The 16,119-nt window shown below is 44.2% G+C and overlaps 1 protein-coding gene across 1 annotated transcript; it reads left to right on the top strand.

Annotated features, from left to right (window-relative positions):
- Positions 1-16: 16 nt before the first annotated feature.
- STK16 (serine/threonine kinase 16) lies at positions 17-15,838 on the top strand. Its single transcript, XM_075829168.1, has 8 exons — positions 17-162; positions 6,744-6,853; positions 10,374-10,593; positions 12,315-12,448; positions 13,937-14,057; positions 14,668-14,763; positions 14,851-14,972; positions 15,073-15,838. Exons 2-8 carry the CDS (start codon positions 6,768-6,770, stop codon positions 15,209-15,211), a joined length of 918 nt encoding a protein of 305 aa, XP_075685283.1. The 5' UTR covers positions 17-162; positions 6,744-6,767; the 3' UTR covers positions 15,212-15,838.
- The last annotated feature ends 281 nt before the right edge of the window (positions 15,839-16,119 follow it).

Raw genomic sequence — 16,119 nt, 5'->3', positions numbered from 1 at the left:
TCCAATGGATGGAAGCGCGTTTCCATGACGTCATCATCCAGCGCCTCCAGCTGATTGTTTCCAGCTATGGTTCCGGGCTGAGCCGGGAGCTGCTGTGTTGGCATCACCGGGCTGAGCCGGTGGAGAGGAGCCCCGCCAGCGGCCGGAGCCTCCATTACAGCGGTATGTACTGCACTTTCATGGAGCGGCCGGGACCTGGACTGTATAAGGGCCCGATCCACCGTCAGCCATATCTATTATGTATGTATGTATGTATGTATGGATATAGATCTCATCTGCAGAATCTCTGCTGTTATTAATGTTATAGAAAATATGCAAAAATACAAAATGAAGAATATTAGTCTAGGGGTAGATAACGATCATTGTCATGTGACTGATGACTGGCGCGTTTCTTAGCAATGCACATAGACGTGCGGTACATGCAGCGCCAAAAACTGCAATTAAATTCTACGCGTGACTAAGAAGCGGTTTTGGTTGCACAATTTTTTTCCTTTTATTTCATTCAAATCCGCTCTACATGCACTGTGTTTATACAATGCAGCTAATCTGAAAAAGCAGAGCTGCAGTGTAAAGCATGGCGGATAGACTAAGGTGGATTTCAGCCTACCTCCGTTTCCAACAGACAATGCAGCTAAGCTGGAGTCACTGATGATCACAGTGTCCTAATAGAGCAGGGATAACCAACCAAAATAATCTAATTAGCAGGTAAGACTTTGTTCACATCGCCATAATTTTTTTCGGAAAATGACGGACACCTCGGCGGAATACAGCAGACTTCTTTGTAAGTCGATGGAGTCCGTCTGGCGCCGGTGGAATCTGCTGTGTGACTGACCCGGCTGTGTGTTGCGGTTCCCGTTATACACGACGCCAGTGTGACCATAGCCGTCCTGCAGGATCAATAAACGTCAAATAAATCTGACATTATGTGATCCCTGATATGGTTTTCTACTCCTGGATTTCCGGTTTAGAGGATAAGTAATAGATGTCAGTGTTCTCGCCTGTGGTAAAGATCCAATTCATTGCCTTAGGCCCCATTCACATGAAGCGTCTACGTAACAGATGCCATAATAGCCTATGAGTGATGGATGACGCTGTACGGCATCTGTCACCACAGTCTAATATGGCATCCGTTTAACGTAAATGTCATGACAAGCTCTTGACGGATGCCATACAGTGCCATGCATTACCCATAGGGTCCCCTGTTTAAAAAATGTATACCGAGCAGTATGCGTTTTCTTACGGAATTCCTTTGTATGGAATAGCGTAATCTACTATTCTATTCCATACGTTGTTTTTTGTTAGATATACTGACGTATACCGGCCGGACTGAAGCCAAAAGGACACTCTTGACCTCTGTCGAGCTAATGTAACCCTTTGGAAACATTTACTTTCCTGGCGCTAAACGTACATCGCAAATGTAATGTGAACATGGCTTTAAAGGGGTATTCCAGCCTTCAACATTTTTCACCCACTAGATAGATCGGTGGGGGCCCGACCGCTGGGACCCTCACCGATGACCAGCGCTCAGCTGTTTCTGGGTTGGACCCCCCCATATCACCTGGTGAAAAATACTAAAGGCTGGATGTAAATACCCCAGCAAAGGCAAAGTGGCTTGTTGGCATCCATTTTTCCCAGCACTGGGCACATGCCATGCCTAGCTACACCCCTTTTAAGGTGGTTCCCACAACTTGACATCCCCTTCTCCAGAGGAGGCAGCTGTAGACCTCACTATGTAGCCCTAAACGCCATCAGCACTACTACATGAAGTCTCTGCCCCCTGGTCAGGTTCCGGTTCATTTGGCACTGTGTTAAAGGGGTTGTCTGTTCTTATTATATAAAGCTTTAATAAGGGATTGTTCACATGCGGCAGATTTTGTTGTAGAAATTAAAATACGTTACGTTTATCTGAATAAAACTTGCAGAAGTCCCTGCACCTGCTGCAGAAATAGATATATGAAACTGATTCTCAGTCGCAGAAATTTCTCCAGCAAATCTGCCGCATGTGAATTCACCCTTAGGCTGGATTCACACGAGCGTGGCGTTTTTGCGCACGCAAAAACGCGGCGTTTTGCCTGCGCAAAAGCCACTTGACAGCTCCGTGTGGCCTCCGCATATGATGCGCGGCTGTGTGATTTTCGCGCAGCCGCCATCATTATGACACTCCATTTGGATGTTTGTAAACAGAAAAGCACGTGGTGCTTTTCCGTTTACATTCATCCTTTTGACAGCTGTTGCGCGAATCACGCAGTTCGCACGGAAGTGCTTCTGTGCGACATGCGTGGTTTTCACGCACCCATTGACTTCAATGGGTGCGTGATTCGCGCAAAACGCCCAAAGAACGGACATGTCGTGACTTTTTTTCAGCGGACTCACGCTGAGTAAAAATCACGGACATGTCCGCACGGCCCCATAGACTAATATAGGTCCGTGCGACGCGCGTGAAAATCACACATGTTGCACGGACATATATCCCGTTCGTCTGAATAAAGCCTTAGGCTACATTCACAGGAGCGTATCAGATTCCCGCGCGTGAAATACGCGCGTAAATCTGGTCCGTGTGTGTCGCGTTGTGGCATCTGTGCTTTGTGAGTGGCATGTGTTTTTCACGCACTCGCAAAGCACGTCTTTTTATTTTTCAATGGAATTGATGTGCAAATCACGCACCGCGCACGGATCTGCATCTGTGGGTTGTACATGATTTTCACACACCCGTTGACTGAATGGGCGCATAGTTGCGTGAAAAACGCACCAATATACGACATGGTGAGGTTTACGCAACTGACACTCGATGCGTGAAAACTCCTGCGTGTGCGAAATCAATGGGTCAGTGTGATTTTCACGCACCGCACACGGACGAGTTTTGCGCTCGTCTGAATTCATCCTTAGAATGTGGAGGGGGGAGAATTTCCCCACTCGGGACACCCAGGTCCCGATCTTGTCTGGAGAGATTGGCACGATAATATTTACTGATCTGAAAAATACAACTTTCTAATAGACTTTGTTTTTTAATTATTCACCATTTTCACCATCTCTGCTTCCTGTCTGCCACCGGAAACATTCATTGTTTTCATTTAGAAGCTGAACCACCGGCCAGGAGGGGGTCCTGACCTAGTCCTGCTCACACAGCTGCTGTTTTTTTTTTTTACAGTGTAAGGGCTCGCCCACACGGTGCGGAATTGGTGTGTTTTTTCCGGTCGGCATTTCGGATGGAAATAACGCAGCATAATACAGTAGCCGCATAGTGGATGAGATTTAACTTTACGCTGTGTAAAAATTCCGAACAGATAGTTACCTGCGTTGCGTATTTTCCGGACCGCAGCATGTCAATTCCTGCTGCGAAAAGTGGACAGAATTGCTGCGTTTTTCTGGGGAGATGTCACCATCCCCCAACATTGAGAAAAACACAGCAAAATACGCACCATTTTCTGCAGTAAAAGATGCAGGAAATGCGTTTTTGCCGCAGCGGAATGCCTGCATTTTTCAACGGAATTGCTGCAGAAATGTTCGCAACAATTCCGTTGTATGTAGGACAAGTCCTAACAGTTATGACTCTAAGCTGATTGTTGTTACTGACACTGATAACAAGCTGCGTGAGCAGGACAAGGTCAGGACGGGTTTCAGCCTCTACATGTAAGTGAATGGACACGTTACAAGCAGAGACCTTGAAAATGGTGATGAATTGAGGAAAAATGTATATTAGAGATTTGCAGAATGTTGTTGCGTTGTGACTACTGTCCGTCCTACCAGGGGCTGCATGTTGTGTATGAACCGATCCCTAAGAGAAGACAATTACATATATAATGTAACCTGTGACATCTCGGACATATATAATATATACAGTGTAGCCTGTGACGTCTCGGACATATATAATATATACAGTGTAGCCTGTGACGTCTCGGACATATATAATATATACATTGTAGCCTGTGACGTCTCGGACATATATAATATATACAGTGTAGCCTGTGACGTCTCGGACATATATAATATATACATTGTAGCCTGTGACGTCTCGGACATATATAATATATACAGTGTAGCCTGTGACGTCTCGGACATATATAATATATACATTGTAGCCTGTGACGTCTCGGACATATATAATATATACAGTGTAGCCTGTGACGTCTCGGACATATATAATATATACATTGTAACCTGTGACGTCTCGGACATATATAATATATACAGTGTAACCTGTGACGTCTCGGACATATATAATATATACATTGTAGCCTGTGACGTCTCGGACATATATAATATATACAGTGTAACCTGTGACGTCTCGGACATATATAATATATACATTGTAGCCTGTGACGTCTCGGACATATATAATATATACAGTGTAGCCTGTGACGTCTCGGACATATATAATATATACATTGTAACCTGTGACGTCTCGGACATATATAATATATACATTGTAGCCTGTGACGTCTCGGACATATATAATATATACATTGTAACCTGTGACGTCTCGGATATATATAATATATACATTGTAGCCTGTGACGTCTCGGACATATATAATATATACATTGTAACCTGTGACGTCTCGGACATATATAATATATACATTGTAGCCTGTGACGTCTCGGACATATATAATATATACAGTGTAACCTGTGACGTCTCGGACATATATAATATATACAGTGTAACCTGTGACGTCTCGGACATATATAATATATACATTGTAACCTGTGACGTCTCGGACATATATAATATATACAGTGTAACCTGTGACGTCTCGGACATATATAATATATACAGTGTAGCCTGTGACGTCTCGGACATATATAATATATACATTGTAGCCTGTGACGTCTCGGACATATATAATATATACATTGTAGCCTGTGACGTCTCGGACATATATAATATATACAGTGTAACCTGTGACGTCTCGGACATATATAATATATACATTGTAGCCTGTGACGTCTCGGACATATATAATATATACAGTGTAGCCTGTGACGTCTCGGACATATATAATATATACAGTGTAACCTGTGACGTCTCGGACATATATAATATATACATTGTAGCCTGTGACGTCTCGGACATATATAATATATACATTGTAGCCTGTGACGTCTCGGACATATATAATATATACATTGTAGCCTGTGACGTCTCGGACATATATAATATATACAGTGTAACCTGTGACGTCTCGGACATATATAATATATACAGTGTAGCCTGTGACGTCTCGGACATATATAATATATACATTGTAGCCTGTGACGTCTCGGACATATATAATATATACATTGTAACCTGTGACGTCTCGGACATATATAATATATACAGTGTAACCTGTGACGTCTCGGACATATATAATATATACATTGTAGCCTGTGACGTCTCGGACATATATAATATATACATTGTAGCCTGTGACGTCTCGGACATATATAATATATACAGTGTAACCTGTGACGTCTCGGACATATATAATATATACAGTGTAGCCTGTGACGTCTCGGACATATATAATATATACATTGTAGCCTGTGACGTCTCGGACATATATAATATATACAGTGTAGCCTGTGACGTCTCGGACATATATAATATATACAGTGTAACCTGTGACGTCTCGGACATATATAATATATACAGTGTAACCTGTGACGTCTCGGACATATATAATATATACAGTGTAGCCTGTGACGTCTCGGACATATATAATATATACAGTGTAACCTGTGACGTCTCGGACATATATAATATATACAGTGTAACCTGTGACGTCTCGGACATATATAATATATACATTGTAGCCTGTGACGTCTCGGACATATATAATATATACATTGTAGCCTGTGACGTCTCGGACATATATAATATATACATTGTAGCCTGTGACGTCTCGGACATATATAATATATACAGTGTAACCTGTGACGTCTCGGACATATATAATATATACAGTGTAACCTGTGACGTCTCGGACATATATAATATATACATTGTAGCCTGTGACGTCTCGGACATATATAATATATACATTGTAACCTGTGACGTCTCCGACATATATAATATATACATTGTAGCCCGTGACGTCTCGGACATATATAATATATACATTGTAACCTGTGACGTCTCGGACATATATAATATATACAGTGTAACCTGTGACGTCTCGGACATATATAATATATACAGTGTAGCCTGTGACGTCTCGGACATATATAATATATACATTGTAGCCTGTGACGTCTCGGACATATATAATATATACATTGTAACCTGTGACGTCTCGGACATATATAATATATACAGTGTAGCCCGTGACGTCTCGGACATATATAATATATACATTGTAACCTGTGACGTCTCGGACATATATAATATATACAGTGTAACCTGTGACGTCTCGGACATATATAATATATACAGTGTAGCCTGTGACGTCTCGGACATATATAATATATACAGTGTAGCCTGTGACGTCTCGGACATATATAATATATACATTGTAGCCCGTGACGTCTCGGACATATATAATATATACAGTGTAACCTGTGACGTCTCGGACATATATAATATATACATTGTAGCCTGTGACGTCTCGGACATATATAATATATACATTGTAGCCTGTGACGTCTCGGACATATATAATATATACATTGTAACCTGTGACGTCTCGGACATATGTGATTTATTCTCGGGATGTCGGCTCAGGAGTCTCTGGTATATAACCCTGTATTTCTCTTCCTCCGCAGGGTGAGCAGCATGTATGAGCCGCAATGGGTTCTACTCTCTGTATCTGCTCTCGAGGCGTCATAACCATTGAAAACAAGCGTTACCTCTTTATACAAAAGCTGGGGGAGGGGTAAGTAAATCTTCAGGGGCAGTTCACATCTTCTGATTTCCACTGTAGCATCTCCGCAGTAACTTCTATGTTCACCTTTCTCTATCTTCTGATATTTATTCCTGGGGGGGGGGGGGGGTCTGTGAGCCTGGACACCCACAGAATGAAGGAGCCGCAGTGTCCCACTGATGGCTGGGCCCCTTCCCCATAACCCGGTGATGCCACATCTCTAGGCTAGGTTGCCGGTGCTCGGATTGAATGAATGAAGATGTCGTGTGCATTCAAGTATGTTCACATCTGCGTCCGAGGCTCCGTCACTGATGCCATCGCTTTTGCCGGACAAAACAGCGCTGTTTGGTGCACTACTTTATAGTTAGAAGGCGGAAAAAGAATCGCGGGGCCTCGTATGGCGGGTCATGCACTTACCTGAAGCGGTTGTGCTGGGTACAGGTACGACGCTGCTGTGGGCATTCAGTGAGGTCCGTTGCCGCTGCTTCCAAATTGGAGTATGCAAATCAACTCACCGTAAAAAATGATGGACACGCGACTGAACCCGTGAAAACCAATGGTTGCGTGAGGCTCCTTTGGTGTCAGTCATACGACGGATCCGGCGCCTTCGGTATTTTTGTTGTTCTGCTCCTATGACGGAGCAGAATAACGGAAACCCTGACGCAGATGTGAGCAGACCCTTAGACGGACTGATTATCGTACAAATTTTTGTATAATCGTTTTGAACGTAAGAGATAATTGCCACGTGTAACAGCGCGCAACGGTCAAACGACGAACAATTAATCATTAGGTTTCTGTGGATCGGCCACATCTACCTGAGCGAAAGATTTTCGTTTGCCGCAACCTTGTCCCCGCGTCTAATCGGAAATTTTCCAGTCGTTAGCAGGTCAGAGGTAATGTGTGGGGCGAACGAGCAACGATCGCAGTAACGACTGAACTGCGAAAATCTTTATCGACTATTGTCATGTGTAATAGGACGTCTTTCAGACGCAAACGACTCGCTAAATCATCACTCGGCGCTGGTTCATGAAAGAATATCTGCCCGTTTCATAGGACCCTTAGGCCTTGTTCACAAGGTGTGTATTCGATGCGGTTTTGACGCGTTTTACACTCTGGAAAAAAACAACGTATGCTTTAAGCTTCCCATAGAAATCAATGGGAAAACGTATTATATTGTAGTGCATACGACGTGTTTTTATTACACACCCATGTTTAAAAAAAAAAAAAGAGCATCAGGTCAATTACTGGCACGTAAAACGCGCCTAATTCCCATAGTCAATGGGAGTCCTAATTACGCGCCCAAAATGCGTCAAAAACGCCTGTACTTTAAAAAGCACTTTGCAAAAACGCTAGCGTTTACACGTTCGTTTTTTTAGTTCTGTGTGAACAAGGCCTTACAGTGTCATTCCTTCCTATGCAATCAACACGCGGGAGATTTGGAAATGGAATTGTGCTGCGAATCTTTCATTCTAGAAGTCCGTGGAGGGTCTCAACTCACAGACCTCCAATGATGCAATGCAGGAAACCGTCTAAGTGTCATATCCGAGGGTCAAATAACGGTTAAGTTGTGAGATCCTCTGGTGAACAAAAATGGACGACCCCTTACATCATTGCCATCCTCAGACGACTATTGATTTTAACAGCTAATGTTCAGCACTTCGCTTTTTCCTGCAACGACGAAGAACTTGCAGAGTATTTCCCATAGTAATAAGTGCGTTGGGGGAAGGGGTGACCCGTCAGCATCAGTCCAAAGTGGACAACCCCTTTAAATTTGCAGGTCTGTATACATGTAACTGTTCTCAAGGCAAACGATGGCACTTCTACAACGTGAGGGCCATTAACCCGTTAGTGACCGCCAATACGCCTTTTAACGGCGGCCACTAACGGGCTTTATTCTGATGCATACGCCTTTTTACGTCGCTGCATTAGGATAAAGTAAACAGAGCAGGGAACTGTCAAATCTCCCTGCTCTCAGCTACCAGAGGTAGCTGAGGGCTGGGGGCATCCCTGCTCTGCCGGGTGAGATCGATATTAGTATCGATCTCACCCGTTTAACCCTTCAGATGCAGTGCGCAATAGCGAGCACCGCATCTGAGTGGTTTTGGAGAGAGGGAGGGAGCTCCCTCTCTCTCCCACCGACACCCGGCGATACGATCGCAGAGTGTCTGTGTCTCTAATGGCAGCCGGGGGCCTAATAAAGGCCCCCAGGTCTGCCTGGAGCGAATGCCTGCTAGATCATGCCGGAGGTATGACCTAGCAGATGCCTGTCCGTTTTAAACGGACAGGCAGTAATACACTGCAATACAGAAGTATTGCAGTGTATTATAATAGCGATTGCAGAATCGCATATTATAGTCCCCTAGTGGGACTAGTAAAAAAGTAAAAAAAAAGTTTAATAAAGTTAATTTTAAAAAAAATGTGAAAAAAAATGAAAAACCCAGCTTTTCCCCTTACAAAATGCTTTACTATTAAAAAACAAAATAAAGTAAAAAAGTTACACATATTTGGTATCGCCGCGTCCGTAACGACCCCGACTATAAATCTATTACATTATTTAACCCGCACGGTGAACGCTGTAAATAATTTAATAAAAAACTATGGAAAAATTGCTGTTTTCTGTGAATCCTGACTTAAAAAAATTAGATAAAAAGTGATCAAAAAGTCGCATCTACTCCAAAATGGTACCAATAAAAACAAGTCTTCCCGCAAAAAAAAAAGCCCTCATACGACCGCATCGGCGAAAAAATAAAAACGTCACGGCTCTTCAAACATGGAGACACAAAAACAAATAATTTTGAAAAAAATGAGTTTTTCCTGTGTAAAAGTAGTAAAACATACAAAATCTATACAAATTTGGTATCGTTGCAATCGCAACAACCCGCTGAATAAAGTTATTGTGTTATTTATATCACACGGTAAATGCCGTTGATTTAAGACGCGAAAATGTGTGGCGAAAATTTCAGGTTTTTTTCTATTTCCCCCCCCCCCCCCCCCAAAAAAGTTAATAAAAGTTAATCAATAAATATGTCCCCCAAAATGGTGCTATTAAAAAGTACAACTTGTCCCGCAAAAAACAAGACCTTATACAGCTATGTCGAAGCAAAAATAAAAAGGTTATAGCTCTTGGAATGCGACGATGGAAAAACGTAAAAAATGGCTTGGTCATTAAGGTCTAAAATAGGCTGGTCATTAAGGGGTTAAAACATAAACTCGTAGTACGTTGGGCATAATTAATGTATCGATTACTGCTCAATATCAGTGATTGCCTTTATTAGGATCCATAGCACAGATATCGCAGTTTGTTGTATGTACAATACTTGTCCATAACTGCACTTTTGTTGTTGCATCACTAGGGGGCAGTCTTGTACTTTTTATCGGACTCTCACTGTTTTCCTCATTGAAGCAGATCCAAATATATGGGACTCCTTTGGAGCTGCTCAAGATCACGCCCACCCCCATAAGAAACAGCAGCTATATGAGAGCTGCCCTGTGATTGGATAGGGTATTGGCAAATATTTGATTTTTTTTTCAGGGGATTCAGCTATGTAGATCTGGTTGAAGGGATCCATGACGGGCGGTTTTACGCCCTCAAACGCATATTATGCCATGACCGGGAAGATCGGAAAGAAACTCTGCATGAGGTGGAGATGCATCGTTTATTCAATCACCCCAATATTCTGCGTCTGGAGGGGCACTGCATGATGGAGAAGGGGCCCAAGTGGGAGGCCTGGCTGCTCCTCCCCTTCGTGAAGGTAAACACAGCAGCGACGCTCTGGAATCTGTAATGTTTGCCGTTTTCCCATGGAGGACTGCGGGCGTGGTAGCGCGTGTTTGTTTTGCCACGTGGGTTTTCGTAATCGCTTATAACAACAAATTGTGACCACAATTTATAACCTGTAGGAGCCCAATAGCTGCCAGATAACATGCAAAATCCAGGATAGAGAGGTTAAAGGGGTTCACATACTTTGTTCCAGGACAAGAAGTAGTCCAGTCCCCAAAATCTTCTCTCAGGGACCAGATTTCTTCAGAACAAATAAGTGTAGACCTCTTAACCAGTTCAGCTTTCAGGACGTAGATAAAATGGTCAGTAATCTACATTTTTGCTTTACTGATTTTGTGTTCATTTTGGGTTATTTCTTGTTGTTTTCTCCATTCACATCCGAAGCTGCTTTCAAAATTCTGCTGGTTGCTTTCGGGGAACAGACAGCGGCTTTGCTTCACCCCTCTAGGCTCTAAGCCGTGTGACTGTCATCTAAAATCCCACAATACACAGCTCTCCGGTAACCGGGAACCAGCAGAATTCTGAATGCAGCATTGGATGTGACTGGAGTATAAGACCGTGTGTAAGACGATGTCCGTACAAGATCAGAGCAAGTGAAGCAAGAAAAACAGATGAGTAAATAGTCATTTCACACACAATCTGCACGGATTTCTTCGTGCCCCTGGTGACGCCTCAAGGGGTTTTTGCTTTTCTTCTCTGACGCTTTTGCACCAAAAGAACGCACGCCGTTAATAAATCTGGCGCATTTTACGACCACTCTTAGCCACGCCCTTTTTTCTAGTTACTATTCAAAACTGTAGCGGAAGGTGCAAAAATTGTCTAAAACACCTAAAAATTTTGAGCCCGAATTCTGGCGAATTTTCCTTTTGTAAATCTCCCCCCGATGTTCATTATTCACCGTAACTGAATAAAAGCGTTTTAGGGTAGTTGACTTCATAAATAATATTTAGGCCAAAAATAATTTTGATTCCATCGTGCATTGCGATGCCAAATACGCAGACGTTATCCAATGTGTGACGTCGCTGAAAGAGTCGGGACGCTGCGATACACATTGAGGGTCAGCCGTTCCCGTCTGAAATTGGTGGAATTTGCCGACATACATCCAATATGCACAGCAGGTTTAGAGACCAGGTAGTAATACGTCTGCTCGCTGTCACGTTACGGGGTTGGGTTGATGGTATTGGCCACAGGAGCAGGCAGTGCCCTCGGAGCATGTTAAATGGTGCGCACCGGCAGGCAAGAATGGGTTAATACATTCATTTAAGCCAATTGTATGTCTGCACTGTTTCAAAGTTTTCCTTCCTCCTCTGATCTCACCGTGACCGAAAACGGGAGGAGAGCGAGGATTTTATACAGCGCGGACTCTGGGAAAGTTTGTTGCGGCAACTTTTCCTGTAAGCGCCGTGATTGTTTGTCACGGCGATCACGTGATCGAGACCTGAACTAATCAGGTCTCGATGATGTCATCAGGGTCTCTTACAGCCCGATCCGGGTGTTGGAGCTGCTTTGGGTGACACCGTTCCCAGCAGAAAAACGGACGTAAACTTAAGCGGGCGCTGCGTAAAGCCTGGCATATGTGGGTGTACAGCGGGTGGTCCTCCAGCCGTTATTAAGACCCACGTTCTTTGCGTTGAACTGTCATGTTTGGTTTCTCTATAACCAGCGATTGTTGTTTGTTTTTTTTTTTCTCAGAGGGGAACATTGTGGAACGAGGTGGAATCTCTGCGAGATAAGAATGCGTTCCTGTCTGAAGAGAAGATCCTGTATATTCTTCATGGCATATGTTTGGGGCTGAAAGCCATTCATGACCAGGGCTATGCACACAGGTAACGGTGACGGAAAGTCAGAACCCAAATACACATACCGTATACTCAGCGAACCTCCACACATTTCGTTTTTTTTAATCTTAAAGGGGTTGTCCACTACTGGACAACTGATGACCGACGGAATCCATAGCGGAGTCGACTGCGCTATTGATTCCGTCTCTAAAACGGAAACCTGCCGGAACGGTGACGAACGGAAACCATTCGCAATATTTCCGTCACCATTGATCTCAAGAGTGAAGGGAACGGAAGCTGTGGTTTCAGTTTTGACTTTCCGTTGCGGTGTTCACCCAGCGGAAACCCGGAACGGAAAGCCAACGCTGGTGTGAACAGGCCCTTAAACATAACATGTACCTGAAACGGAGAACGTAGGGATCGTGGCGATTTTGTTTTAGTTGCGTTGGATTCATCATTTTCCAAATATCCGTTCCTTCTGATTCCACTTAGACCGGTATAAGAAATGGAAACCTCGATGTGACGCTCAAAACCCTTCCATTACGCGATTGTATCAAACACGGCGACTTGTTCAGTAAGGCCTCATGCACACGACCGTGCCCGTAATCATAGACTGTGATTACGGGCAAGGCCGGCCGCGGACAGTCACCCGTATTTGCGGGCCGTGCTCCCACTATATGTATGGGAGCACGGTCTGTAAAATCCCAAAAATGGGACATGTCCTATTTTTTACGGATGATTTCTATGGCCTGGACACCTTCCCGTAAATATACGGGAAGGTGTCCGTGCGCCATAGAAATGAATGGAACTGTATTTTGATCTAAAAGTATGGTCATGTGCACGGGGCCTAAGAGAGATACCTTGTAAAAAAAAAAGTTTACAAATGTCCTGCGCCGTATGCAAATGAGGCGTGACGTGTCCGCTGGGCGTATACTCCACTCAGAAGTGTCCAGAGTTTTCAGTGCTACCAAAAGCCATCTTTCCTTGATTGATGTGGATGGCGCTTTCTGCATCATTTACACTCTTCTCCAAATCTTACGGTACCGGCGTACGGCAGTGAACCAACGCATGCGCCGATTCCTCATCTGAGTTCAACGTCCGAGGCTTCGGCGGCGGAATTGCCAGGACGTAAATTGGAGTCACGCATTTGCACGAGGGAGTTGAAGTCTCTGCCGATAACAGGGAGTTCCAAATGTGCAGGCGCCGGTTCACTGCCGTACGGCGCAAGAGTGATATTTGGAGAAGAGTGTGGATGATGCAGGAGACGTCCATCAAGGAAAGATGGTTTGGGTTAGTCCTGGGTTTGGGTAAGACACATCCAAGCAGAGTATACGCCCAGTGGACACTTCAGGCCTCATTTGCATACGGTGCAGGAGATTTTTAAACTTTCTTTTATAAGTTATGCTGCACAACTGGGGGCAAGAAAGGTTTTTACATGACCTAGAACATGGTGGGACCACTTTACGGGGTGAAAACGGATGACGGGTTACCTTTAATCTTTATCATCCACTTGGTCCTGTTCCTAATTTATTTTAGGGACCTGAAACCTACAAATGTGTTACTAGCGGATGACGATCGGCCTCTTCTGATGGATCTGGGCTCGATGAACCATGCCCGTATCGAGGTGAATGGAACCAGGCAGGCAATGGCTGTGCAGGTATGAGAAGTTATAAAACATAGTTCTTATAAGCTTCATTTTACAGTCTACACATAATGCCAAGTACGTTTGCAAATGCGCTGCTTGTACGGATCCTGACTTCATGCTAATCTTAATACTCCAGTCACATCCAGAGCTGCATGCAAAGTTCACTTGCCTCCTTTAAGCTCCCAAGCTGCACTTATAATTTAAGAGGTGTTATCTGGTTCTATCGGCTCCCCCGCCAATCCGCTTTGAAGAGGCTGTGGCGCTCCGACTGCTGCGTCCCCCTTATTGTTTACCAGGCGCCGCACTTTTAGTAGCGGCTGGGTCTGCTATTAAAACTCTGTTTCCTTTACTTGATTGGGACTGAGCTGAAGAGAGCTGCAAGGCAAAGCCGCTACTAAACAATGAAGGGAATGCACGCTTACCGGAGTGCCGTGGCCCCTTCAAGCAGTTGATCAGTGGGGGTGCTGAGCGTCGCACCCCCACCGATCTATGGATAGGCCATCAATTTGAAAGAACTGGATAACCCCTTTTACCCTCTGCGTGTTCAGTGTCTGTACAGAGCGTGCTGTGCGGTCATGCATTCAGGGAGATGTAGTGTTTTCCACCGTTTTTTGTCCACTAGGATTGGGCCGCCCAGCGATGCACCATTTCCTACCGGGCACCGGAGCTCTTCAATGTGAGCAGTGACTGTGTGATTGACGAGCGGACCGATATCTGGGTAGGACGTCGTCTTCTCTGCTCTGCATTTACTGATTACTCGCAGGTCTGGGACACAATGTAATCTTCACGTCTTGCTTTCTCCCAGTCTCTTGGCTGTGTGCTGTACTCCATGATGTTCGGGGAGGGCCCCTACGACATGATTTTCCAGAAGGGAGACAGCGTTGCTCTTGCTGTCCAGAACAATATCTCAATTCCTGATAATAACAGGTAATACTGCGAATGTTACCAATAGGAAGATATTTGGTCTCAGCAGGTGATTCTAGGGTGGATTTTTTTTTTTTAAATTTCCATTTTATTTTTCCTCCAGGTACTCCCTAGGATTGCAGTCACTGCTGTACTCCATGATGGTGGTAAACCATCCGGAAAGGCCGCACATCTCCGCCATACTCGCCCAGTTGGAGGCGCTGCACCCCATTGTAGATGGGCAAGCCACCACGAGGATATAAGGTCATAGGAAGTGACTTCACTCAAGTGCTGCTTCGGTCAGGCCGCCATGCACCAGGGTTGTACTGTAGTACAATTCCCAATGGCGCTGTGAGGCGGTGGTCTGATCACGAGACTTTGAGTCTGTGGTGTCTTTCAATCATGAACCTGTCACTTTTATGAATTACGGTTTTATTTTTGACAGTCTTTTCTGAATGTTTTTATTTTTTTAAAACATTGGTGTGAACCGGAGTTTGATTCCGAGTGGCGGTACATCGACGACGTCTCCTCGCCTTTTATATAACTGCAGGTTGCAGACGCTGTGCCGAGTCCTCTGTTCTGTCCCCCAGAGGCTGCTAATCTCAGGCCAGTGATCCGTCCCTGACCTCTGGAGCATGTTGTCATTGTGCTGTGTAAGATGTTACGTGTTTCATCTTCTATAAAGGACATTCATTATTAAAAAAAAGAGGGTTTCAATGGGAAGTGTACTCCATGCTGTCCTATCAGCAGGCACACACATCATGGCTTACAATATCGTTACTTTGTTGCCCCTATGATCCAAAAAATTACCCTGAAATGTGAGTCTCTGATGGATGAACTCTTCAATATTCAAATCAGCTGTTTCTGGGTTACCTTTGGTCTCTTACACAGGTAACAGGTGTGGGACTAAGTTCCTACATCTCATTTTTTTTTTTTTTTTTTTAAGGGTATCTAAACTTTTATAAAACTTTTGACATGTCAGAAGTTTTGATCTGTGGGGGTGCGAGCGCTTATTGCTAAAACAAAGCGACAGAAGCGCTCCTCTGATTGCTTAGTTTCTAATTGGCTTTCTTCGGAAAGCCGAGCGAGCGGTGTACGGATCCATAGACTTTCTATTGAGCCCGTACACCGATCCGAGGAAAGCCGGTCAGAAACTAAGCGGAACAGCGCT

This window comes from Rhinoderma darwinii, chromosome 6, assembly GCF_050947455.1.
Source record: "Rhinoderma darwinii isolate aRhiDar2 chromosome 6, aRhiDar2.hap1, whole genome shotgun sequence".
In the NCBI taxonomy this organism is placed as follows: domain Eukaryota; kingdom Metazoa; phylum Chordata; class Amphibia; order Anura; family Rhinodermatidae; genus Rhinoderma; species Rhinoderma darwinii.
The sequence above is the reverse complement of the archived record's forward strand: the minus strand, read 5'-3'. Positions and strand labels throughout refer to the sequence as shown.